Here is a 27,120-nt window from a genome sequence, read left to right on the forward strand (position 1 = left end):
GATTGCTATTTGCCTGTAGGCCATAGGACAACCCAGGCTTTGTGCTTTTATATCACCATTTATGTTGGGTCCTTTCTGTCACTGGCAGATTTACAAGAGTCTGAGCAAGACCATTTTACAACCAGGTAAATACCTCTTTTTCTATTGCTTTGTTTAGTTCAGTGCAAAATATAAAAGTGGGTGCATTTAACTGCTTTAAAGTCTCTTGGACTTCTCAAAGGATGTCTGAAATGCAGATTGAAAATTGGTGAAAAGCTTTGGTTCAGTAAGTCTAAAGTTTTTGGTTTTAGATACTGTGATCTTTGCAGGGCTAGGTCTGTGAAATGCACATCTACTTGGAATAGTGGAATATCATTTTTTTCTTCAAATGGCAAATAGAGTATTGTGACAGATCTAATGTGACAGACTCATTCAACAGAGTGCAGAATGGAGTTTAACTCCGAAAGTTTAGACAACTATATCCCAATATGGCAACTCAGCTGTGAATTTGTTCCACAAGACATGTAAGTGACATGAACTGTGTCCTCGGTACCTTTTATCTATATGGCAGTGTCTTTTTCTCGAGTATTGTAGACATTGTTTCAGGTGTCAGCCCGTATATGATTTGGTCACAGTTACTAGTGACTAAAATAAAATATGCTGGAAAAAAGTGATGATTTGGTATCTTCTTGAGGCCATTGAAGAAAGCAATATAAAAGGATCTTTGATCAAGAGGTCTTCAGAAATTAAACTTGACCAGTCACTGATGAGGCAACCCTGTAGAAGCTTAATTAGGATTGATCCAGATTTGTTTTTAAGATTTAGAATTAGCAGCCTAAGAGGAAGGTTTTCCATTGTAGTTTATGCCACAGAGCCTCTGTTGTTATATCACATTTGTCTCAGACAAGCATGGTTTTCCTTGAGAGGAAAAGAGAAATGTCTCATTTGACTGAGATTAACACGCACAACCTCACTAATATATGAAGACAATTTCTCTGCCTTACTTTCTCCCTGTTTCATATCCCATAGAGATTACCCTAGACTGCTGCTGCTCAGCACTGTTATTTATATAAAGATATGTAATGTGTTTGTACTTGAGGGCTCATCTGTAACAGTGTATATAATTTTAGATAGTAGACAATGGCAGGAATTACTGTGAAAAATGACTTTCTAGTGACAACTTTATCCTGCCTATAATATGTCATTGCCTGCAACTTTCAATTAGTCATGGAATAACAAAACACTGTGTCTGGCGACAATGGTGTATCCATTAATATCAAGAAGTGAGTGAGTCTCAGCTTTATGAATGTGAATGCTGTCACGGACTCTGACCACTCTTGCTCCTTAATCAGTAAGTTTCAGTGTATAGGGAATTCCCACCCCCCCTTTATCGTCCGCCTTTGTGTTCTTTTAAACTGCAATCCATAAGGTCTCGCATCTCTATAATAGTCTGATGGTTTGAGGTTTTAAATGATCTTATGAATTTGACTTTGGCTCACTCTGCATTGACCTTGGTGTCTTCAGTGATTGTTCTCCATCCTGTTGAAGAAGAGGGGGATAAAGAAGAGACGGCACTAGAGGAAAGGACTTTGGGTATATTCTTCTTCGAGTGATTGCTCATATCCATTCCAGTTAGGTGTGCACGCTCGTCGGAAGATTTTTACCCTAGCAACTCCAGTGGGTCTGCAGGTCGCCCCCTGGAGTGGCGCCGCCATGGCGCTGGATATATACCTCTGCTGACCCGTCCGCTCCTCAGTTCCTTCTTACCGCCCGTGTCGGTCGTTGGAACAGTGGAGCACGGCTTAGCTGTCCTCCACTTCCCTAGCTTCTCTTCGTTTGTCTGATCTCTTGTTGTGATAGTTAACTTAGTTCATAGTATAATTAGTTTTATAGTTTATAGTTGTTGTACATAGTTTAGCGGGGTTTGTGCTCTAGCCCTTCCCCGCACCCGGTGCCCGGGCCCATGCCCGGTTCACCAGGGTTTAAACCGTGCTCGGCCTGTAAAAAGCCGATGCCCACAAGAGATCCCCACGACTCTTGCTTAAAGTGCCTCGGGGAATCGCATATTTCTGACAAGTGCCGCATTTGCAAGGCCTTTAAGCTGCGGACTGAAAAGGAGAGGGACTTTTGGTTAAAGACTCTCCTTATGGAGGCAGCACTTAACCCTCCGTCCTCGGCACCGAGTGCTGACAGCGCTTCTCTGGCACCGGACCGCTCCGGCCCCGCCAAGACACCTCGGCACCGTCCAGGTCTCCTGGCACCTATCCCTGCTGCGGCACCGACGACTGTGGTACCATCGACTCTGGTCCTGAGAGGGCCGTCGAGTCCGGTACAGGAGAGCTCCCTGGTGAGACCTGTGATCGAGCTGACGGTCCCCTCCACGCCGGAGACATTCTCCTCGGCCAGGGACCTTATTGCCATGACTGAATTGGCCCTGCCTCAACCCCTGGCACTGCTGGTGCGGGTTCTCCATTCCAGAGGCAAGCCTGCTGCTATGAGGTCTCCTTCACTGGAGTCGATGAGCTGGCACCGGTCCTGATCCAGGTCTCAGCATCACTCCAGGTCTCGTGGTCGGTCCCGATCTCGGCACCGCTCGCAGTCCCGGCACCGCTCACCCAGGCGGCACTGGTCGTACTCCCGGCGCAGATCCACCTCTCATCCCCGTCAGTACTCTCGATACCGCTCTGGCTCCAGGCACCGCTCCTGGCACCGAGACTCTCACAGCCGGTCCCGTCGTAGATGATCAAGATCCAGGTCGACCTCCCGGCACCGCGCTGGTTGCAGGTCCCGGTCTCGGTCTCGGCACCGATACAATTCCCGGTACCGATCCCCGGCACCGAGGAGGTCTCCAACGTCGCTCGGCTCCTCCATGGCTGTCCCGACAGCCATCCCTGTCATCTCAGGCGGACAGTGTATACGCCCCAGACACCGACGTGCCTGCTGCCTTGTTCAGCGAGCCCCAGCCTCAAGATCATGGTCTGCAGCAGTGGGGATTCTGGACGCCCTGGGCGTACCATCAGGCCCAAGGCTCTCCCCCGGGTCCACTGCGTTCGACGGCCTTGGAACACAGGGCACCGGCGGCCACGATTACCCGCCCTCCCCCTCCTACTATGGAGGAAGGGTTGACCAAGCCTCAGGACTCCGAGCTCCTCAGGGAGACGGATGCGATGCTTCAGGCGGAGCCCTCATCAGACCCGCTCGTTCCAGGTCTCTCATCTTCATCCTCCCCTGACGAGGCTGTAGCTGGAACCTCATCGGCCAGCCCTCCTCCAATTGACCTCAGGGCCCACCAGGACCTCCTCAGGCATGTTGCACAGAACATGAACTTACAAGCCGAGGAGGTCTCAGAGGTCCAAGACCCAGTGGTGGACATATTTGTCATCCGATGGTCCCACCAGAGTGGCTCTCCCATTTATCAAGACCATACAGGCCAATGCCACTACAATATGGCAGTCTCCGGCCTCTGTTCCGCCCACTGCGCGAGGAGTAGAGCGCAAATACATGGTGCCCTTAAGGGGCTATGAATATCTATATGTGCATCCTCCTCCTTGCTCCCTCGTCATCCAGTTGGTTAACGAGAGGGAGCGCCATGGCCAACAGGCCCCAGCCCCTAAATTGAAGGACGCAAGGCGCATGGACTTGCTTGGGCGTAAAGTTTACTCTGCGAGAGCTCTCCAGCTCCGGGTGTCCAACCAACAAGCCCTCCTTAGCCGCTATAGCTACAACACCTGGGCGGCGGCGGACAAATTTAAGGAGCTGCTTCCGCAGGATGCACGGCAGGAGTTCTTGGCGATCCTCGACGAGGGGAAAAAGGTTGCGAGAACTTTCCTCCAAGCTTCCCTGGACACCATGGACTGAGCCGCCAGAACTCTGGCCTCTGGCGTGACTATGCACCGTATCTCGTGGCTGCAGGTCTCCGGCCTCCCCCCGGAGCTCCAGCATACTATTCAGGACCTTCCATTCGAGGGTCAAGGGCTGTTCTCGGACAAAACTGACCCTAGGCTGCAGAGCCTAAAAGACAACAGGATCATTATGCGCTCGTTAGGGATGCACACGCCTGTAAGTCAGTGCAGGCCCTTCTGACCCCAACAGCACTGCCCTTACCCTCAACCCCGGCAGAGACAAGACTTCGCCAGACGGCAAGGCAGAAACGGCCACCGGAGGCAACCAGGCAACCAAGGGGGCCAGAACCAAAGCTCCTCCAAGCCTTCCTCCGGGCCAAAACCTTCCTTTTGAAGGTGCGCCCGAGGGCGTTGTACCAGTTTCTTTAAAGGATCCGTCCCCGCCCTTTTCCAACTGGCTTTCCTTTTTCCTCCCTGCGTGGTCCGAGCTAACATCAGATCGTTGGGTCCTACGCACGTTGGAACTTGGATACCATCTGCAATTTATTTCAGCCCCCCCCTTCCACCCTCTGCCCTCGTCCCTCTTCAGGGATCCCTCTCACGAGCAATTCCTCCTACAGGAGGTGCAAGCACTCCTCGCCAAAGGAGCCATAGAGGAGGTACTGGAGCACGAGCGGGGCGAGGGGTTTTATTCCTGCTACTTCCTGATCCCCAAGGCGAAGGGAGGTCTCAGACCAATCCTTGGTCTGCGGGAACTCAACAGATACATGGTAAAGTTGAAGTTCCATATGGTATCCCTGGGGACCATTATCCCATCCCTGGATCCTGGAGACTGATATGCCGCCCTCAACATGCAAGATACCTACTTCCACATAGCCATCTTCCCACCTCACAGGAGGTTCCTCTGGTTTGTGGTCAACCGGCAGCACTTTCAGTTCGCGGTCCTTCCGTTCGGCCTCTCTACAGCCCCAGGAGTATTCACCAAATGTATGGCTGTAGTCGCCGCCCACCTTCGCCGCAGTTGGATACACATCTTTCCGTATCTAGACGACTGGCTTATCCGCGGGACCTCTGAGACGCGAGTCCTCAGTCACGTCCGCATTGTCAAGAACCTTTTCCTACATCTAGGTCTAATGATCAATGTGGAAAAATCGACTCTAATCCCCACTCAGAGGATAGAGTTTATCGGTGCCACCTTGGACTCGACCCTTGCCAAAGCCTGCCTACCACTGCCACGGTTCCAGGCTCTGACGGCCACCATCCGGAGGCTGCAAGCGGCGCCGCTAACTTCAGTATGCACTTGCTTTGCTCTCTTGGGCCACATGGTGGCCTGCACATTCGTAACGAACTACACAAGACTGCGCCTACGGCCCCTCCAATCCTAGCTCAACTCGCAATACCGTCCAGCCAGGGATCCTATGGACATGGTCGTCACCATTCCCTCGACGGTGCTAGACTCCTTCCAGTGGTGGCTGGATCCCTCCATGGTGTGTGCGGGGCTCCTGTTCCACCCGCCTCAGCCCTCGGTATCCCTCACAACGGACACATCATCCCTCGGTTGGGGGGCTCACCTCGGGCACCTACGTACCCAAGGCCGTTGGTCACCTCATGAACTGGACCGCCACATCAACGTCCGGGAGCTGAGAGCGGTCCGCCTAGCTTGTCAGACATTCCGACAACACTTACAGGGCCGTTGTGTATCGGTATTCACCGACAACACAACAGCCATGCACTATATAAACAAACAGGACTGCACGAGATCTTCACCCCTGTGCCAGGAAACCTTACAACTATGGGACTTCTGCATAGCCCATTCTATACACCTCATCGTGTCCTTTCTCCCAGGAGTTCGGAACATGCTGGCGGATCGCCTCAGCAGAATGGTCGCTTCGCCCGGATGTTGCTCTTTCACTCTTCCAGAAGTGGGGGTTTCCCTGGATAGACCTCTTTGCATCCTGCGGGAACAGGAAATGCCAGATGTTCTGCTCCTTTCAAGGCCTCTCACCGGGGTGAATGGCGGACGCCTTCCTTGTGCTGTGGACGACGCACCTGCTCTACACCTTTCCACCGTTTCCACTCGTCCACAGGGTCCTACTGAAAGCACGCAGGGACAAAGCTCACTTGATCATGATAGCTCCAGCGTGGCCTCGACAGCACTGGTACACCATGCTGCTAGACCTATCCATAGCCGACCCTGTCCCCCTGCCTCTTTACCTGGACCTGATCACGCAGGATCATGGCAAGCTCCATCACCCGGAGCTTCAGGCGCTCCATCTCACGGCGTGGCTCCTGCGTGGCTGACTCACTCTGAGCTGCGTTGCTCCACCCCGGTGCAGCAGGTACTCCTGGGTAGCAGGAAGCCTTCCACTAGAGCAACATATTTGGCGAAGTGGAAGCGCTTCGCGTGCTGGTGCGTGGAGCGGAACTTCATTCCCGCCAAGGTCCCCATATCCAACATCTTGGATTACCTCTGGTCCCAAAAAACAACAGGGCTTGGCGGTATCATCACTGAGGGTCCACTTGGCAGCCATTTCTACAGTCCACCCAGAAGAGGATGGCCGCTCTGTGTTTTCTCATCCGATGGTGTCTAGGTTCCTTAAGGGTCTAGAGCGCCTCTACCCTCAGGTACGCCGCCCTGCCCCAACATGGTTAACCTGGTTCTTGCCAGACTCATGTCCCCTCCTTTTGAACCTTTACCAACTTGCTCGCTTCTCTACCTCTCCTGGAAAACCGCTTTCCTGGTGGCTGTCATGTCCGCGAGACGGGTTTCGGAACTTCGGGCCCTCACGGTGGACCCCCCGTGTACTGTTTTCCACAGAGACAAGGTGCAGTTGCGACCGCATCCGCCTTTCTCCCCAAAGTGGTATCGGCCTTACACGTTAACCAGGAGATCTTCCTCCCTGTCTTCTTCCCACAACCGCATTCGTCTCGCAGGGAGCAGCAGCTACACTCCCTAGACATTTGTAGAGCGCTTGCTTTTTATGTAGAGCGAACTAAGCCATTCCGCAGAACCCCCCAACTCTTTGTCGCGGTGGCTGAGCGGATCAAAGGGCTTCCTGTCTCCTCGCAGCAGATTTCCTCCTGGGTAACGTTGTGCATCCGCACCTGTTACGACTTGGCTCATGTCCCATCAGGCCACGTGACTGCGCACTCCACCAGGGCTCAAGCATCATCAGCTGCTTTCCTCGCTCACGTGCCCATTCACGAAATCTGCTGTGCAGCGACCTGGTCATCGGTCCACACTTTCGCCTCCCACTATGCCCTGGTTCAGCAGTTTAGGGATGACGCAGCCTTTGGCTCCACCGTATTGCACTCTGCGACATCTCACTCCGACCCCACCGCCTAGGTAGGGCTTGGGAATCACCGAACTGGAATGGATATGAGCAGTCACTCAAAGAAGAAAAGACGGTTACTCACCTTTGTAACTGTTGTTCTTCGAGATATGTTGCTCATATCCATTCCAAACCCTCCCACCTTCCCCGCTGTCGGAGTAGCTGGCAAGAAGGAACTGAGGAGCGGACGGGTCGGCAGGGGTATATATCCAGCGCCATGGCGGCGCCACTCCAGGGGGCGACCTGCCAACCCACCGGAGTTGCTAGGGTAAAAATCTTCCGACGAGCGTGCACGCGCGGTGCGCACACCTAACTGGAATGGATATGAGCAACACATCTCAAAGAACAACAGTTACAAAGGTGAGTAACCGTCTTTTTTTCTTGGGTTTTCATGCATCCTGTTGCAATCTCCGAAGAAATGAAAGGAGGGAGCGGGAGAGCGCATTGCTGGAAAATAAAAGACCTGGATTGCAAATTTTGCACAGGAAATGGTGTCTGTCTCCAGCACATCCAGATTGCTAGACTGGCACCTTCATGTGCTAGACTTCATCAGCAATCACTAGATATTTCTTGTGGTAGTTCTTGGGGGCTTATATTGCTCTAACATTTTAGTATTCCTGGTTGCTCTCTTCTCTTTGAAATAAGACCCAATGTGATGTATCAGTATATTGAAATCCCAAACTCTCACCATGTCCAAAGTCATATTTCTACCTCAGATTGAAGTGCTGAGAGAGGCTTTGTGGAAGTGTTGTGGTTTGGACCACAAAGGAACAAAGACTCTATGGTTTCACATAGCAAATATGTGACTCTGATACTAGACCCAATTTATAGGTAGTTCCTGTACCCACTGAAGTCAGTAGTTAGTTTTCTGTTGATTTGTGTGGAGGAAGAATTGAGCTCTCTATGATATATGCATCTAAAGTGAGTAAGAAGTTGGTTACTAATGCTTTTAGTAAGCCTATTTGTAAATGGGTTTCTCCTCAAGAATGAAGGGAACCAGAAAAATATTACAAAAAATGATTCATTAGATACCACCAGAACCATCTGAGCCATTTTCTGTGTGAACTATTAAAGCAGATCATTAGTGTATTCTGTACAATAGCAGGGACTAATAGAAATATCTTTTAATTTTATTGATTTATTTATTTGATGCTGTTTGGGAATTTGGTGTACTTTTGACTGACTTGTTTTTGTCAGTGGGATGCCGGATGGGGTTTATCTGCTTTTCTGATATGGAGTTTAAAGGAACGGTGTGTGTGTGTGTGTGTGTTGATAAAATAAACCTTTTGGGACCCAAAGAAAGATAGCAAGGTTTTCAGCTCTTCAGTAAGACTCGCCGCTTTGCTTGGGAGGCTGAAGGCTTTCCATTGCTGCTGAATACTCAGCCAAACAAAGATTGTATGACAGAGACTATGCTAATCAAGGATTTATCCTGAATGTGGTTGTGGTTCAGTAAATACAGTGTTACATCATTGCCATACAGAATTTTTAATTCCCTGTGAACAATATGGCTTTTGACAATTGGTGAGGGTTTCATTTTTGATTCTTCATCTAGACTTTTATTAACACTAAGTCTCTTCCTATCCTGTTGTATTAGGGTTGATCTTGCAAGCTACTGAATTCTCTCAACTCAGAGAACTGAGGGCTTTCGGCACCACACAGGGTTGAGTTCTTATGTCTGGATTGGGCCAGTGTCTCAGCTAGTACAAACGGGCATGTCTCTATTGAACCACTAACACAAGCTGAGGATCTGTCCAGTTGTGTGGGGATGGGTATGCTTCTGGCATGTGTTCTAGCTACAACCTGGATCTTAAAGCCAAAGGTGGAGCCAAGTGGGGTGTCTTCACCACCACTGGTTTTGCTTCCCAAAGTTATTCTTTTAGAATCTCCTCAGTGTAGTGTCCAGGTAGCAGAATAGCCTTAAAACCATATTAAGAGTCTGAATAAACTCAGTGATTAAGTTAGCAAAAATTCTCCTTTTCCTCTCCCTTCCCTCTTCTCCACTCTTCCCCCCACCCCCGTCTAAAAAATCCCTTCTCAGTAGGGGAAATGCAGATCATATTGATCTCTTCTGCCTCCTCATAAGAGCCATGTGCAGGCTATGTACTTTTTTTGTCTCCAATTTCATGAATAACTTAATTGCTTAGTTATCCCTTCGGGTATATGTAATATTAACATTGGTTAATGACATTAATTCAAGTTTTTACCATGAATAAAATGGCATTTCTTAAAATTAAGCATTATATTTCAATTAGCACTGCATCAAAAACTTTAATAGTCTGGAGCTTTAAAATGATATTTTAAAAAAAATTTCTTATAAATTTTTTATTGTGTCAAACTAATTTCCAAAGAGTGATTCAGAGCCCAGATGATCTGAGGAATGACCCTATCTGCCATGTTTCTTGAGGGAACTTTTCTTTTATGACATTATACAAAAAGGTCACATTTCCACAAAGCAGGAATCTGTTTCAGTCACCTCCTGAATTCATTATCATCCTTTTTACTTTTTAACATGAGGCAAATGATATACAGGCACCCCAGGTGGACATGTTTAAATTAATCTAGTAATAATTGATTCAGAAGAGATTTGGAGGACAGAATTTGCATAAAAGCCATAATGAGAGCAAATCCTCAGAGGCCAGACTGAACAGCTAAGTCCCTGAATTACTTACATCTTCTAAACTAATTTGGTTATATATGCAGCACGGTGGTGAGGGGGTTAGAACTCATGTGCTTGGAATTCATTACACACATTCATCTTCTCCAGAAAGCTTCACAGTGTGTGAAACTGACGCCAGCCTTCCTAGCAGTCACGCATAGCCCTTCTCCACCCGTCAAATGACAAGTTCTGGATCTGAAGAGTTATTTCAAAAAGTTGTTCCACAGTGTGAAGTCAGCACCATGGGGCTGGGAGGTGCTCTGTTTGCAGACTTTCCCCCCAAAGGATGACATGTCCTAAAGCAAGTTCTGAATTGGAGGTTTGACCCAGCTTTTAGCAACGGCAGAAGTGCGGAAGGGCTGCATAGTCTTAGATATTCCCTCCTACTACACCAGCATGGTTCTGGCTGACCTAATGTTAGATCACCCATAGTCTGACCCTGTGAGGAGCTGAGAACCCTCAGTCCTGCTAATGTTGCTGGGAGCAGAGGGAGCTCAGCACTTCCCAAGATGGGGACCATAAACTAAAGTCCGCTGCAAAGTGAATTTTGAGGCAATGAAAACAGTGAGCCACATTTTCTCAGGGGACCTGCCCCGCTCTTCTTGAAGCTGATGGCAAACTTCCACTAACCTCAGTGGGAGCAGGAGCTGACCAGTTCACTAGGATGCAAGCCTATTGACAGTTGCACTAGGGTATCTAAGAAAGAAATTTGGTCCAGCCTGTGTAAGATAAGATCAAAGCCTGGTTGTTTCATAGGTAGAACAGAGGTATGCGTGAGTGTTAGGGGGACTGATGTCAGACACTTATGAAGTGTAAATTGGGGTGGTTTCAGTGGAGCTGCTTTGATGAGAATTTAGTTCTACATTGTTTGGTTTAAAGCCCTTAATACCTGTGTTGAGTGTAACAGTTCTACACTCTTCATGGTAATGAAGAGTTGAAGTGACTTGTGATTCGGGTATTTTCCTACTTGTTTCTCTCCCTTTAAGTGATGTTATGCAGCTGTATATGTTTTAGCATAACACACTTTTTCCTAAAGAACACCTATCCAGAGTACAATAGATGGGGCTGATAAAAGTAACGCCGTTGGTCCATGGATGAGAAAAGTTAATATAGTGCAGCAGGTGCTTGCTGCTGAATAACGTGCAGAATAAAACTGGTGTGCTGGGTGTAGCAGGAAAAGGGAGAATCTGTTTGATTTCCCACCTCACCCCTTTCACATTCTGGACATTTATAGACCTTTTGGATGCTTTGTAGCTGAGAGCCTGCTTGTGATAAACGATGCTGTGAAGTGCCAAAAAAACACTGCAGTGAAAAGTACTCGTGGTTCCAAGCATGCTAAACTTGAGTTCCGTTGTAACATTAAGTGCTTATCCCTCTATAGTTCTAATTGTCATATATTTGTTCTGAGGCAGCTGATAATCACAGGTCTCAGCCAAAAACCACATTTCTCTCTCACACGTGCATGTTAGATAGAGGTTTTTCTGATCCAGTTATTGCACGGACTCCAGTGTTTTTGAGAGAAATACTGCAGGGTATGCTACAAATTTGTTATTCCAACCTGATTATTTCCGATGGGGGAGTGCGGGATTTTGAGTATCCATAATGCCTTGTTGTATCTGGAACAGAGGAATGGCAATTGTTGATCCAGGGGTAGTTGGGCAGGGCAAATGGAGGAGGAAGGAAGCTGTAACTGGCATCTTTAAGTCAGAAAATAAAGTCTTGCTGAGTACCTCAAGCCTATATGTTAAACCTCAGTATCAGATAGGAAGTTGGGTGGCATGGCTAGTTGATATGTTGGCTTTTGACTGCTGGAGACTCAAGTTCAACTCCTGGCTTATGTCACAAGTGAAAATAAGGCCTGGTCTACACCTAAAACTCAGGTCAACCAAGCTACATCACTCAGGGCTGGGCAAAATTAGAGATCTAATTAAGATGACCTGAGTCCCAATGTAGACACCGATAGGTTGACAGAAGAATTCTTCTGTCGACCAAGCTACCATCTTTCAAGGGGGTGGATTGACTTCAATGATAGAAAAACCACTTCTGGTGCTGTAGTGAGTGTCTGTGCTACAGTGGAATAGCTGCACTGCTGCCACTGTCATGTTTGCAGTGTAGACATACCCTGAGTTTGTTGATCTCCTTTTAGTTCCTTCCGCATATTGCAGTCACAAGACCACCACAGGGGCTGATAAAGTGCAGCATGATCATAAATCTCTCCTGAAAAGAGTCCCAGGAATGGACTAGCCAGGGGCTTTACAGCGTTGAGGCAAAGGGGGAACTTCCACAGTATTGTATCTGCCTGAACTGTGCCTGACTTACTTCCAGGGCTATTACTAGTTTCTCTTCATTGCCACAGGCACAGAATTTATTCCAAAAGCCTTAATTAAAGAACACCCCCCCCCAGTGTGCCTCTACATGGCAATGTCAAACAATGTCAGTAAAACTTTATGGTTAGTACTGTAATTGCGCAAAAGTCAAGCAGAGTTATGGTTTCCAAATTAAACTGGGAGAACAAGGAGGGCCTTGTGTCTAAAGTGTTTGGAATCAAGAGACCCGAGTTACTTTTCTGGCTCTGCCAAAGACTATTTATTTGCCTCTGGGCAAGCCACTTAATTGCTCTGTGCCTCAGTTTCCCCATTTGTAAAATGAGGCTAGTAAAATTAACTCACGGGAGTGTTGAGAAGGTAAATTCATTAGTGTTTGTGACATGTTCCAAGATCCTCTGATAGAAGGGCCTATGGAAGTGCACAGTATTATAAAAGTGAGCAGTAACTTTGCATGAATATAGACATTTCTATTGAACCTTTTTGAGTTTAAAAAAAATGATGAGAAAAATAATTGAAAATAACTCCCATTTCCCCAGCATAAAAGTATAAGAACGGCCATACTGGGTCAGACCAAAGGTCCATCTAGCCCAGTATCCCATCTTCTGATAGTGGCCAATGCCAGGTGCTTCAGAGGGAATGAACAGAACAGGTAATCAGCAAGTGATCCATCCTCTGTTCCCATTCCAAGCTTCCCCTGCTGTAGGCTTAAGGATGCAATAGCTTCAGGCAAACAGCGGCTAGGGACACCGTCCCTGCCCATCCTGGCTAATAGCCATTGATGGACCTATCCTCCATGAATTTATCTAGTTCTTTTTTGAATCCTGTTATAGTCTTGGCCTTCACAACATCCTCTGACAAAGAGTTACTCAGGTTTACTGTGTGCTGTGGGAAGAAACACTTCCTTTTGTTTGTTTTTAACCCTGCTGTGTATTAATTTCATTTGGTGACCTCTAGTTCTTGTATTAGGAGAAGGAGTAAATAACACTGCCTTATTTACTTTCTCTACACCAGTCCTGATTTTATAGACTTCTGTCATATTCCCCCTTAGTTGTCTCTTTTCCAAACTGAAAAGCCCCAATCTTATTAAGTTCTCCTCATATGGCAGCTGTTCCATACCCCTAATAATTTTGTTGCCCTTTTCTGTACCTTTTCCAATTCCAATACATCTCTTTTGAGATGGGACAACCACATCTGCATGCAGTATTCAAGATGTGGGCGTACCATGGATTGATAGAAAATATATTGCTTCTGTGTCTTATTATCTATCCCTTTCCTAATAATTCCCTTTTAAACAATTACTTACTCAGAAAATACACCTGCATTTATTTAAATATTTATTGATTTACTGCAATAAGGGGCAAATCCTCTGGTCTAGAGGGGGCACTTGGGGGCTGAGAGTGAAGCTAGCGCTTCTGGATGCACTGCTCTGCAGATCCAGAAGACATGCAAGAACCGTCTGTTCGGAGAGGCTAGCCCCTGGCCCTGCCCCTTCTGGCTGAGGCCGCGCCCTCAAATCTTCCCCTCCCTCGCCGGCCCCCCAGCCCTTTGAGCAGTGGGCAGCCCCAGCCCCGGCTGCCCCGAGTCCCATCCACAGGCTGGCCTGCCTTAGCGCCAGTCCCTGCCCCAGCTCCCACCTGCTTTGTGGAAGAGGAGGAGCCTGGGCTGGGGCTATGGGGGAATAGCAGGAGGGGCCTCGGGGCTGAGCATGGACGGGGGACATGTCTAACTGTTTGGGGAGGATTAGCCTTTCCTGGCCTGCGATACGCGCCGTCCATGCCTGAAGCCATTGCCACAGCTTGTGCGGGAGTAACCAGAAAAGAAGCTGCTGTAGGCTTAAGGATGCAATAGTGGATGCACAGCTGCTCTGCTACTGCCCTGTGACCTATGAGGACTCCTCCCCTCTTTGGCCCTCTGCAGTTCCCCTGGTTCAATCCTTTTGATGGAACACCTAGAGATTTGAGTTGGAACTCGGGGCTCCTGATTCCTGATGCAGGTTGTGTCAATCACTCCTCCTGAAGCCGTAGGCGCCAACTCCATGGGTGCTCTGGGGCTGGAGCACCCACGGGGAGGAAATGGTGGGTGCTTAGCACCCACTGGCAGCCCCCCATCAATGCTTCTCCCTCCCACAGCATCTCCTGCCCATTTCTCTGCATAAGGAGGCATGAGGTGGGGGGAAGTGAGGGCGCAGTGCACACAGAGGCGGGGGCAGAGCAGGGGTGGGCACGGGTGGGTCATTGGGGGAAGGGGTGGAGTTGGGGCGAAGCTGCGGGGCGGGGGAAGAGCACATCCTGCCAGATTAGAAACTCAGAGCCTATGCCTGAAGCCTTGTGCAAGAAATTTATGGCCTGATTAGCAAGGTGCTGAGTACTGTAGCACCCACTGACTTCACTAGGAGTTCTGGGTGATGGACATTTCTGAAAATGAGATCCTTAATCTCTGCTTTGATTTCTCCATCTGTGAAGTGGGGACCTTGAAAACTCATTTCATACCCAGTGCTGTTCCACGCAGACAAGCCTCCCTCAGCACAAAAACCACCATCACTTCTGGCAACCTTCTTGACCATCTCAGCAGAGATGCCAAGTACTGACTGGGGACAGGGATGGAAATACCTTCTCAAGCCTAGCAGGTGTCACAGAGGGCATGGGGAGTTAGCTCAAATGGTAGAGCGCTCGCTTACGATGTGAGAGGTAGCGGGATCATTGCCTGCCTTCTCCAAGCTGCTGCTCTTTCCCATCCTTCCTATCTTTCTCATTTAGTTGGGATTGGTCCTGCTTTGAGCAGGCGGTTGGACTAGATGACCTCCAGAGGTCCCTTCCAACCCTGATATTCTATGATTCTAGGGGTCCCCGAGAGAAGGATTGAGGCATATGGACAGGGAAATGTGTGCAAGTTTTGACTGCCAAACTAGTTCCTTGGATCAACAGAAGACTTCAGACTCCAGGGCACCTTTCACAAATGCTGAATTCATACCAACCCCCCTAACAAAATAGCTCACGTTTTTATATTACAAAATGTAGCCAATAAAGCAAGTTCAAAAATCTTTTTTTCTTTTGAGGGCATCTTGAAGTATGTAGGAAATCAGTCCATGTGTGGTTAGGCTAGCTCTGTACAAAAGTAGGTTTAAGTGTCTGCAAATCAGGTATTTATTTGTGTCTACTGGGTTTGGCAGGTGCCCAGCAATATAGTAGGTCGTGCTCTGCTGCACATGCCTGTACTGTTGAATCAGAAACATTTTATGGGAACTTTATGTAATAGAATTGTGTTCTGGAGGGACCTCCTCTAAGGGTGACAGCAGTTCAGTTTCCATGACCATTCAGTCATTAGCTTCTCTGCCAACAAGGGGGCCAACTAATGCCAGTTGGTGGCTCCTCTGATTTGGACACCTGGCCCATGCAGAAGTGGACTGAGACCCACTGACTCATTTCAGACTAAGCCTCCAAGCTGCCATTAGAGAGTATCATCTTGTAGTATCTAATCCAAGGCCCATTGAGGTCAGTGGGAGTCTTTCAATTGACTTCAGTGGTCTTTGGATCACGTCCTTGGTCACTACCAAGATGAGCTGGAATCAGATGGTGATCTAAGCCCATTACCAGTCCCTTGAGCTATCTAGTCCTACAGATGCTCATACCTTAGACCATTTTCTTCCCAACTCCCTTTCAGGCTTCCATGCCATGTGCCTGCAATGTGAATTAATAGGTTAAGTAATTTTTTATTTATGTGGAGATGTCTGAAATATTCTCATATGTCAAGATAACAGAGAGATTAGAGTAATGTGTCTTGTTGTATTTCCTGATTTGTGGTGTTTTACTCCTGTATGAGAAACACTGTTGTCAAAAGCTGGTGAGTGCTTCAAATGAGATAAACTCCCAGTGAGTTATACACTCACAAAGAGTAACAATGGCCCAGTGGTTAGAGTGCAAGCTGGAGACCCAGATTCAAGTTTCTGCTCTGCTACAGACTTCCTGTGTGATCCTGGGCAAGTCACTTAGCCATTCTGTATAAAGGAGATGGTAATACTTCCCTGGGTTGTGAGGATAAATATCTTGGAGGCTCTTAGGTTCTCAGGATGGTATGCTAATTAGGGCCATATAAATAGCTTATAGAGATTGATGAAGCTACAAGTAACAAGTTCCAGCAGAATCAAGAACTTCAGAGTATAACTGGAAGTAAAAGTAGAAATAAGTCAATGGCTTAAAAAAGAAAAGAAAAATACAATGCATTGATTAAAACAAAAAAGGAGAGAAATCCTCTTCCCAGACATGCATCTGAACAATGGTTTATGTAGTCAAATGTATCTGCCATTAAAAAATAAAAAGTTCAGTATGCTAGAAGGGAGTCTAATTCTGTAAATATGATTGAAAGATTTGACACATTGTGTTATATAATTGCACTGTATCGTTTTCTTTTGTAAGACAGATCCACTGTTCACAACATAAACAGCACTAATAGGTAAATGTACCAACTGCTGGTGGCAGAGAGAAAAGCACTGTTTTTTTCTTGATAGTGAGAAGCAGCCTTTTGAAACAGTCTGAAAGAGTGAATTCCAGCTGGCTGGGGTCTGTGGTCAGGGCAGGCAATGACACATAAATATAGCAAGAACTGCATTTTTGTTGGTATTGGGTTTTTTGGTTTTTTTTTTACAGTGCATAGTTCGCTGTGCTAGGCTGTCATGACTGTATTGCTCAGCTGTCATGTTGTATAACATTTATATTTATTTTGTGTATTGGTCCAATGCTCATTTTGAATATTTTGGTGCCAGTGCACCTCCGTCTGCTGTTGCTCCCAGCTTCCAGTGTCCTGTTTCAATAAAACCATAAACGTATCCACCCAACCATAAAAAGGGGTTTGAGGTTATTTTTGACTACAGTGGGTCTTGATTCAAGGGGTTCATGGCATTGATTTTTGTTCAGTTTTTCAGAGTATGGGGAAGATATTTACAGATATTTAAGTTTTCGATTTTTTTTATGGTTTCTTTTTCACCTTGGTTCTACTTGGTGTCATTTTGAAACTAATGATCTTGAATACAACTTTAGATTTAACTACACTGGTAAACCTTTAAAGAGAGAGTGGAAATTTACACTATCAGGGAAAACTTTCTAGGGAACAGGGATATCTACTGGGCTGTGGCATAGTCTCCCAGGGAAAGTGGCAGAAATCCAATCACTTGACACATTTTACAACTAGCCTGGACAAAATGCTAGTAACTGTATAGTAGGGAACCCTGTTTTGGCAGGAGAATGGACTGCATGACGTTGTGAGTCTTTTCTCTCTGCAACTTTTATGGTTCCATGATCCTAGCGAGAATGCAACTTAGGCTTCTCCATCCCTTGATTTTAGACTTCACAGTGAATTTAGGAGTATATCTGAGGAACGTGCAGGAGGCCTAGCATATATGTCTTTGTGTCAAGGGTGAGCACTTTATCTCTGGTTATTATTGCAACTCAACAGTGTCAATCAAGGTCACCTTTTTTGGGTGAGGTCCTCCCAGATCAGGGGTGGGCAAACTTTTTGGTCCAAGGGCCACATCTGGGTATGGAAATTGTATGGCGGGCCATGAATGCTCACAAAATTGGGGGTTAGGGTGCGGAAGGAGCGTGGGAGGTGTGAGGGCTCCGGCTGGGGGTGCAGGCTCTGGGGTGGGGCCAGAAATGTGGCGTTCAGGGTGCGGGAGGGTACTCCGGGCTGGGACCGAGGGGTTTGGAGGGTGGGAGGGGGATCAGGGCTGAGGCAGAGGGTTGGGGCATGGGAGGGTTTCAGGGGTGCAGGCTCCAAGTGGTGCTTACCTCAAGCAGCTCCCAGAAGCAGCGGCATGTTCCTCCTCCGCCTCCACCGTGGAGGCGTAGCCAGGAGGCTCTGTTCGTGCCGTGTCCACAGGCACCACCTCTGTAGCTCCCATTGGCCATGGTTCCCGGCCAATGGGAGCTGCGGGGGCAGTGCTTGGGGTGAGGGCAGTATGTGGAGCCCCCTGGCTGCCCCTATGCATAGGAGCCAGAGGGGGAGACATGCCACTGTTTCTGGGAGCCATGCGGAGTGGGGCAAGCCCCTGACCTCTCTCCCCAGCGTGAGCTTGAGGGCTGAATTAAAATGTCTGAAGGGCTGGATGCGGCCCCTGGGCCATAGTTTGCCCACCCCTTCTCAGGTCTTTCCTGTCTTTGACACTCTCCACCATAACAAGCACCTTGCAGTGAAGGAAGGCTGCATGCTACCTTCTCTGGAACCCAGTGTGGTGAGAGTGATTCAAAGCACATCTTCCTAGATGTGGAGAATATTTGCTGTATTCAGTCCCTTGCTCACTTCTGTAATGATAAAGTTTGTGTTACAAGAGGGGACATGGGGGAGGGGGTGCCCCGCCCCCCGATTTCCTGCTTGGCTTGGCTTGTACTGAGCATGCTCACACGGACTGAGCATGCTCAGTAACACTGCTGAAGCCGCTACCCTCACTCCGCCCCCACAGTATCCTCTCTTGATGCCTCCCCTCATAGCATAGCTTGCATGTAACCTAATACCCTTTGTGTGTGTGTGTGTGTGTGTGTGTGTTTGTGTGTGATCCCTCCAATTGCCTTGTCTTTAATGGCATGTGCTAAAGACTGTGCTAACCTTAACTTTGAATTATTTTCCATCTCTCATATTTGCCAGTGCCACTTGTTGTTTTAACTTGCTTGTGTTTTTAAAAGAAAAAATATGTCCATCTGCAGTATTTGTGAGCTGAGACTAGCGCTTCCTGGAGAGAATCACAGTAGGATTTTATAAAAGCCCTCTCTGAAATCTGTGCTAATCTAGGGCCTGAGAATAGCTAAATGCACGATAACACTTGTCACAGTTCAGGGCAACTGCACCTATATTCCCTCTGCTGTGCTCCATCGAGGACATCCACTTAAAGGTTTCTGGCTCCCAGCCATCACCTCTCTTGCGTGGAGACCTGCTCCTCGCTCCCTCTTGAAAAGAGATTTTCCAGGCTGCAGAGTTCCCTTACACTGTGATATTCCCAGCTAGCCAGACTACCTAAACAAGCTAGAGTCTGCACTTCGCTTCCTCTCCAGAGGCTAAGAACAGAGTAGTTACCCATAGGTGTCAGTGACTGCACAACTCTTTCTAAGCAAGTGCATTTGTTCTTAAAGGGAAAGCATTATAGCGAAAACCTATTGAAAACAATAAAAGAACCTATACACATGCTAAAAAGCTTACCAAAGGTCACCTGTCAGTCATATGGGCCCTAATAGGACAAGTCCTTCCAATCCTTCCAGAAGTATTAGAGCTCCGCACCCATTTGCTGGATCAGAAAGAAGGCCCTGAATCAACAGAAGAACATAGGAATAGCCATACTGGGTCAAATCAATGATCCATCTAGCCCAGTATCTGGAAGGACAGTGGCCAATGCCAGATGCTCCAGAGGGAATGAACAGAACAGTGCAATTCTTGAGTGATCCATCCCCTGAAGTCCAGAGCCAGCATCTAGCAGTCAAAGGTTTAGGGACACCCAGAGCATGGGGTTGCATCCCTGACCATCTTGGCTAATAACCATTGATGGACCTAACCTCTATGAACTTATCTAATTCTTTTTGAATCCAGTAAAACTTTTGGCCTTCCCATCATCCCCTGGCAACAAGTTGACCATGCATTGTGGGAAGAAATACTTCTTTGTTTGTTTTAAACCTGCTGCCTGTTAATTTGATTGGGTGATCCCTGGTTCTTTTGTTATGTGAAAGGGTAAATAACACTTCCTTATTCACTTTCTCTGCACCATTCATGATTTTATAGACCTCTATCCTATCCCCCCTTAGTTGCCAGTTTTTTAAACTAAATAGCCCAGTCTTTTTAACCTCTCCTCATGGAAGCAGTTCCATACCCATAATCATTTTTTTTGCCCTTCTCTGTAATTTTTCCATTTCTAATTTATCTTTTTTTGAGATGGGGTGACCAGAACTGCACGCAGTATTCAAGGTGTGGGTGTAACAATGATTTATATAGTGGCATTATGATATTTTCTGTTTTATTAGCTATCTCATTTTCTAATGGTTCCTAATATTCTGTTAGCTTTTTTGACTACTGCTGCACATTGAGTGGATGTTTTCAGAGAACTATCCACTATGACCCCGAGATCTTTCTTAAGTGATATCAGCTAATTTAGACCCCATCATTTTGTATGTATATTTGGGATTAAGTTTGATTATTACTTTGCATTTATCAGTATTAAATTTCATTTGCCATTTTGTTGCCTACTCACCCACTTTTGTGAGATCCCTTTGCAGTTTGCTTTAAACTCAGGCTATTTATCCAAAAGGCCTTTCTTTGTCTGTTGGTCTCTGGAAAATGTAGTTTGAACTAGTACATGTGAGCCTCCACAGGAGGTGGTACCTCTCTGGCAGGGGGTTACAACCTGACTGATTTGCCTTAATCACCATCCACTGGTTTTAGTTCCTGGAGGAGCTGAAGTAGCCGTCCCCCGTGGAATGGAACACAGTCATACATAAACCATTCATTTAAAACAAGGGCCACAAAGATGCTGCATGGGATTGCACTGTATGTCACATCTCCCCTCTGAGAGGTTGCCTACAATCCCAGCCCTCAATAATACATAAACTTAATACACTAATGTCTTTCAAGGATCTTACAGGAAATTGCTATGTCTGTCAGAACAATCAGTGACATAATTTGGGACTGATGGTGCTCATAACCACTCAAAAGGAGGCAAAAGATTTGAAAAATCCTCGAGCCAAACCCTGAATACATTCCTGTAGTAACTTTGCAGCATTGAGGGCTTTGATCGAAACCCATTGCAGCCAATTTGAGGCTTTCCATTGACTTCACTGTGTCAGACAAAACTGCCACCAAGCCAAATCCCGAGTCTTTTTTTCAGATACAACTCGCTGAATGCAATAGGAGTGAAAACCAAGGGCCAAATTCTGAGGTCTTTCATCACGTATTATTCAGGCAAAATTCCCACTGGCTTCACGGGGTTGAGTTAGCCCAAGTAAGGATTTAAATTGGACATAGCCTCTTACGGTACATGGAACTGCTAGTGTCCCCTTTAGTTAAAGTTACCTGACGCTTCCTGTTCTAGGATCCCATTTTCAATTGCTGTGTTGGGGTGTACAAACCCCATACTGGGCAACAAAGGGTTAAGGGATTATTTTGGGTTCAGGCAGCACCTCCCCACCACAACTGCAGCAAATGCTCCATCTGCTGGAGGAATTAAAAGGCAGGGAACAATTAGTTTATTTGGGGGTCAGAGTTGGAGGTGAGCAGACCTGTTGACCATAGCTCCAGTAGAGCAGAAGGAAGCTTAAAGGCTCTGATACGGCTGCCCAAAAGGGGCCTCCTTTAGAGAAGGGAAAACTCACCCCAGATACAACCAGAGAGGGAAGTATCCTGTGACCATGGACACTGGTAACTCCCTTTTACTACTTTTTGGTTTGGATTTCCCCACCAGGAGAAGGCCTTGGACTGAGCTGTCCTTGGTGGGAGGGGGGTACCAGGAGGGATAGCTCAGTGGTTTGAGCATTGGTTGTGAGTTCAATCCTCGAGGGGGCCACCTAGGGATCTGGGGCAAAAATCAGTACTTGGCCCTGCTAGTGAAGGCAGGGGGCTGGACTCGATGACTTTTCAGGGTCCCTTCCAGTCCTGTGAGATAGGCCCAGGTAAGACAGCCTTAAGCAGCCTTGGTTGTAGGGTTGCCAGATGTCTGGTTTTCGACCAGAATGCCTGGTCGAAATGTGACCCTGGTGGTTCCAGTCAGCACTGCTGACTGGGCTGTTAAAAGTCTGGTCAGTGGTGCAGTGGGAGCCTGGGGCTAAGGCGGGCTCACTGCCTGCCCTAGCTCCGTGTGTCTCCTGGAAGTAGCCACCGGGTCCCCGCGGCCCCAAGGCTCATGGGCAGTCAGGGAGGCTCCGCGCACTGCCTGTGCCCTAAATGCCGGCTAAGCAGCTCCCATTGGCTGGGAACTGTGAGCAGTGGGAGCTACAGGGGCGGTGCCGGCAGACGCAAGGACAGTGTGGAGCCTCACTGGCTGCCCATGCACCTAGGGGCTGCAGGGACCTGGCTGCTGCTTCTTGGCAGCTGCAGTAAGTGCCGCCAGGACCCCGAACCCCAACCCCCTGCCCTAAGATGGAGTCCCCTCCTACAGCCAAACTCCTCCCCCCCCAGAGCCCACAGACATCCCCAACACCTCCTGCCCCAGCCCTCTCCTGCACCTCAAACCCCTCATCCCCAGCCCCACCCCAGAACCCGTACCGCTGGCCAGAGCCCTCACACTCCCTCGCACCCCAACTCCCTGCCCCAGCCCGGTGAAAGTGAGTGAGGGTGGGGGAGAGTGAGTGACAAGGAGGGGGATGGAGCGAGTGGGGATAGGGCCTCAGTGAAGGGGTGGTGCCTCGGGGCAGAGGTGTTTGGTTTTGTGCAATTAGAAAGTTGGCAACTTTCTTGGTTACTAGACTACTGGTAGCCCAAAGGGCCCTGGGTTGGAGCCTGGTGGAGTGGAAGGGCCCGGGCTCTCCTCCTCACAACCCTCATGGCAGTCAGGGGTTGTGGCCGTAACCACTAGGCAACACTTCCCAACTAGACCCCCAAGTGAGGACCATTACAATTGCTTATAACTTTGTCAAACTTTATTGTTCTTCTTATCTGTTGTTTGTACTTCCATAGGAGCCCCCATCATGGATCAAGATCCTGTTGTGCTAGGTGCTGTACAAACACAGAACAAAAAGACCGCCCCTGCCCCAACTTGCTTACCATATAAGTAACTGTTAGGGCTGAAAATTTCTATGGTGGATGTCTGCCTCGGCTTAAATTTTTTCAGAAAGTGTCAGCTAAAATGGTGGTGGTTGTTTCTGAGAACAAAATTAGGGGAAAATACATTGTTGTGCATGTATTTTAAAAAATTATTGCAATCATTTCACTGAAATGTGGCAGGGGAAGGTGGTTACCCTGGTCTCAGGGACATACCTTCTGCTCTTCCCATGAAAAAGTGCCCACATTGGGCCAAGTTACAAGCCTTTGAAAAAAAAATCTTTTTGCACATGCTCACTAGAAATTTGTTAATTTGGCAGCTAAATTCTCTAAAGATTCTGTCTGCACTGAGCATGCTCCAGTCTGCAGCAGGGAGACTGTCTCCTGTGTTCTCAGTAAAACACCCTGCTGGACGCAAGTCAATGAGGGAGAGAAGGAGGAAGTAGCCACTCTGGAATGCAGAGGAGATGAGAGATAGGAAGGTGTGTGGTGGGATAAGGGAATTAATTAGTGCAGGCAGCTGAGGGGCTGGGGCAATCTTCATTTTGGCATTTCCTAACTTCTGAGTGCTTGATTTTGCAATCTTAATGTTCTTTTAACATAATTTTTGATATAATATATAGTAGTTGCTGCAGATGCAGATATAAGAGGGTGTGAAGAGTTACTGATCATCTTTATGGCAATATTCAGAACCCATAGGAACAAGAATAAAACATAGCATATGGCTCTAATTTGTAATGTTGCTACCTGGTGCCTCTTTCCTACTGCCTTTTTAAGCAGTTTATTTTTGTATTTGCATTACTCGAATTACTTAATACTGAGCCATTTACATGTACTTGGAGTATTTGCACTTTTCAGTATGGTTACAAAGTCCGTTGGTATTGCATGCTAAGAGTTGTATAAAGGCACTTGATTTTTCAATGTATTGTTTACTGAATATTATCACATCTAGTTAACACACGTGGGTTTGTAATGAAAGAGGAAAACTACCCCAAGAGATTTGTTGCAGACTTTAGATAGGGATGTATGTTTCCTAAAATAAAATTCTTTGCATTGCAGGTATCCTCTCAGGGCCTACCTTGGAAGCTAGATCTTCAGCAGACCTCCAATCATGGTTGTATCAAGATTAAAGGACATTTCTCTGTCAGTGGCAAGCCTTTTCCTTCTCACTTTTCATCTCTCAGCATCACAGAATGCACCCGAATATCCTGAAACTGAGCAACAGCAGTGCGTCAGAAGGGAACACCCCACCATTGCTTTTGAAGGTAAGAGATTCTCTTCCCTTGGATGCCTTAGCTTGATTGCAAGGTACAATAGGATAGTCCGCTCTGGAGTCCTTCCTATAGTGCTACGTCCTGGAAAGCAACGAGGTCAGAGCAGAGAGCTGAGAGATAAGACCTCAAGGTTTCTCAGCACCATTCTACCACTGACTCTGTGATCTTGGGCGACTCACTGAATTTTGCCTCAGTTTCCTCATCCATAAGTGGGTTCAGTGATGCCTAGAAACCTCACAGGGCTAATATGAGGCTTATTTCATACTTGTAAAGCATTTTTAGATCTTTTAATGAAAGGCACATTTATTATTTTGGACATTTAGAGCAAGATTATTGTATACAATAATAAAACTGTCAATAGTTGTGTCCATTGTTGGTTTTTTCTGCATATGTTTGTAGTCATTTGCCAGTGATTTTTCAGACTCCGGCCTTGATAAGATCTTAGGGGTAAAAGAGCAGCCGCCTTTCTAACCCTAGAGACCTACAGTGCCATACATAAAAACATCATAGGCCTCTTACTGGTGCTTTGCAGCATAAGAATTCGCCTGAAGAACTGTGTCCTTATCCCAGATAAATGGTCCATGCCGTTATGTGTAGTTGTGGTACCCCTGGGATTCTGTCAGCTCTTCTATCTACTCTTCCATCTAGTTCCAGGCCCTCATCACCCTCAGATCTGAGCACCTATACAGTCCAGCGTGAGAAGTTCCATGTGTTATTACCATAGTGCCTTGAGCCTCCTTGTGAGCTCTGGCTTCCTCCTAAATGTTGAAGTATTGATTTTGGTTCCCCTTTGGAGGATTGCAGTACATTGGTGGTTAGGTTCTTTGCTGAGGGCATCTGAATGAGTCTTCTGTGACCTTTGAGATGGGGTGTCTAGGGAGAAAGGAGATGTTGAAAGGTTCCTTGATGACCTTTTAGGGCTCTTGTCTAAGGCTTTATGCTTCGTTGGAGGGAAGGAAGCTATTGTCTTTACATTTGGAAACAGTTTTCTTGTCTGTTTTCCATTATCCATGCTTTAAAGGTTTAAGTGGATTAAAGTAAATTAGCAAATCTTTAAGCTTATAGTACATAATAGGGCACTCGCTCTAACCTTGTTCCTATGGAATGGGGGGACTGTCAGCAAAACTGCCTCAGCTGATCTGAGCCATCATGCTGATGCCTAGGGAAGATGTGGACTGAGCTAGGTAATTAAGACTGTTAAATCCCTAACCGCATAGGGCGTTATCTATGACTATCCTATCATAACTGTTGGTGAAAGTTTCCATTCCGTGCATGCAAAATTTGGCCTATTGGCAGGTACTTGATCTCTCCTGAATTATGTTCAGGTGCATTTTCTGTTGCCTGGTGTTTTTTAATTGAGTTGGGAGTGTTCTAATTTGGGGTTTTACTTTGGGCTGATGTGTAATTGTAACCTGTTACCAGATGAATATGACTTGGGTAGCATTAATGTAGCTTGCTGCATGTAAATACATTGTTTTCATTTTTATTTTAAACAACATAATTTTGAAAACCAGCCAACTTGCAAACATTGAGGTCTATGGGGAGCTATTAAGTGTGTGCTTGTTGTACTGAAACAAAAGGCTGTTTTAACTTTGTCTGGCTAAAAGATAATGGGGTATGATTTATTTCTCTTGGATTTGCACGATATTCTGTCAAACACCCCCACTACAGCTGAATTGGTCCCTAATACAATATTCCTTTTAGTGTGTATTGATGGAAAAAAACAGACTATCATCCATGAACTCCACCACCCAGGTATGAAAAGCCCATCGGAAATTTTGCTTAAGATTTACATTCATGCTGAGTGTGCTTGATTTTTGCCATTCCTAACCAAATATTTTGGTAAAAAAGGTGGAGGGTTTTGGGACGAAGTCTGGGAGGTATTGCTGGCTAAATATCCAGGGGAAACCAAAGGTACTATGCCACCCTGGTATCTCCATTAAGGGAGTTGAAACTTTAGCTGCTAATGTAACATTGACAGATGAGCAACAGCAGCATGTGCCTAAGACTGCAGTGGTGCAGAATATTTGACCTTAAAGGCATTTGGCTGTGGATTTCTTTTCTATTAAAAAATCTCATAGTATTTTTTTTATCTTGAAAATGGAACTATAGCAAATGAGTCTGATATTTTCTTCCTCAGGGTTGGTTTAGAATTTGTTTTGAAATTACTAGCAATAAAGTCATAAATAATTGAACAACGGTTAGGAAAGTAATTTTGCTGTCAGGCAGCCATCTGAAAATCTCACACAATAGCTTTCAACTTATACAGTACACTGTATTTTTTTAATACAATAATATTTTTCTTTGGTGCTGATTCATCAATGGTGTCCTATGAGCCTTGCAAATAAACACGATGAGAACTGATAAAAAGGATTCAGTGTGCTGTGCCGAAAGGCCTCTGGGATAAAAAGGGTCTGGGAAAAGTGCCCTTCATTCATAAAATATTTTAAACAGAGAGAGTCACTCACAAGCTGCAGAGAAAAGGAAGATTTTACGGTAAGATTTAAAGGAAGTGGGGTGATTTAGAGCTTCTCACAGAGGGGAGAAGAAGGGAGTTCTAAAGAGATGGGATAACACAAGTGAAAGAGCGACCCCCCCTCCCCAACTTCGAAGAGGCATGGGAGGTGGGATGCAGAGGAGAAGAATGTGAGGGAGTGTTGTGGAGCAGAGGGAATTGCCTGGGAGTAGGTCAAAAAGGTAGCATAGATAGAATGAGTCCCTGTAGAGTTTTGAAGAGCAGCCGGGTGTTTTTTAGGTGCCACTAGCTTAATTTCTGATAACAACTGCATGCAACGTTGCTTTGAGTCTTGAATATATCATTCAGGATAGTTGGATGCCGGACACAATATTGTGCTGTTAATAAGCAGTGCTATTTTACAAATCCCAGGCAGCAACCCCAGCAAAAGAAAGAGAAGCGGGGAAAAAACAACTTTTCTGTGGTGGTTCAATACAAACAAGCACATGCTTTCCAGAGAGCTCATT

The 27,120-nt window shown here is 46.7% G+C and overlaps 1 protein-coding gene across 5 annotated transcripts in view; it reads left to right on the forward strand.

Annotated features, from left to right (window-relative positions):
* Positions 1 to 27,120, forward strand: part of SEMA5B (semaphorin 5B) — a 367,047-nt gene that overhangs the window by 176,683 nt on the left and 163,244 nt on the right. For all 5 annotated transcript variants that reach the window (XM_050917005.1, XM_050917004.1, XM_050917001.1 and 2 more), the window contains exon 3: positions 23,924 to 24,129. In XM_050917005.1, coding sequence (XP_050772962.1) covers positions 23,976 to 24,129 — 154 coding nt within the window. In that variant the 5' untranslated portion in view covers positions 23,924 to 23,975. The remainder of the gene's footprint in view (positions 1 to 23,923; positions 24,130 to 27,120) is intronic.

The sequence above is a fragment of the Gopherus flavomarginatus genome, chromosome 10 (assembly GCF_025201925.1).
Source record: "Gopherus flavomarginatus isolate rGopFla2 chromosome 10, rGopFla2.mat.asm, whole genome shotgun sequence".
In the NCBI taxonomy this organism is placed as follows: Eukaryota; Metazoa; Chordata; order Testudines; family Testudinidae; genus Gopherus; species Gopherus flavomarginatus.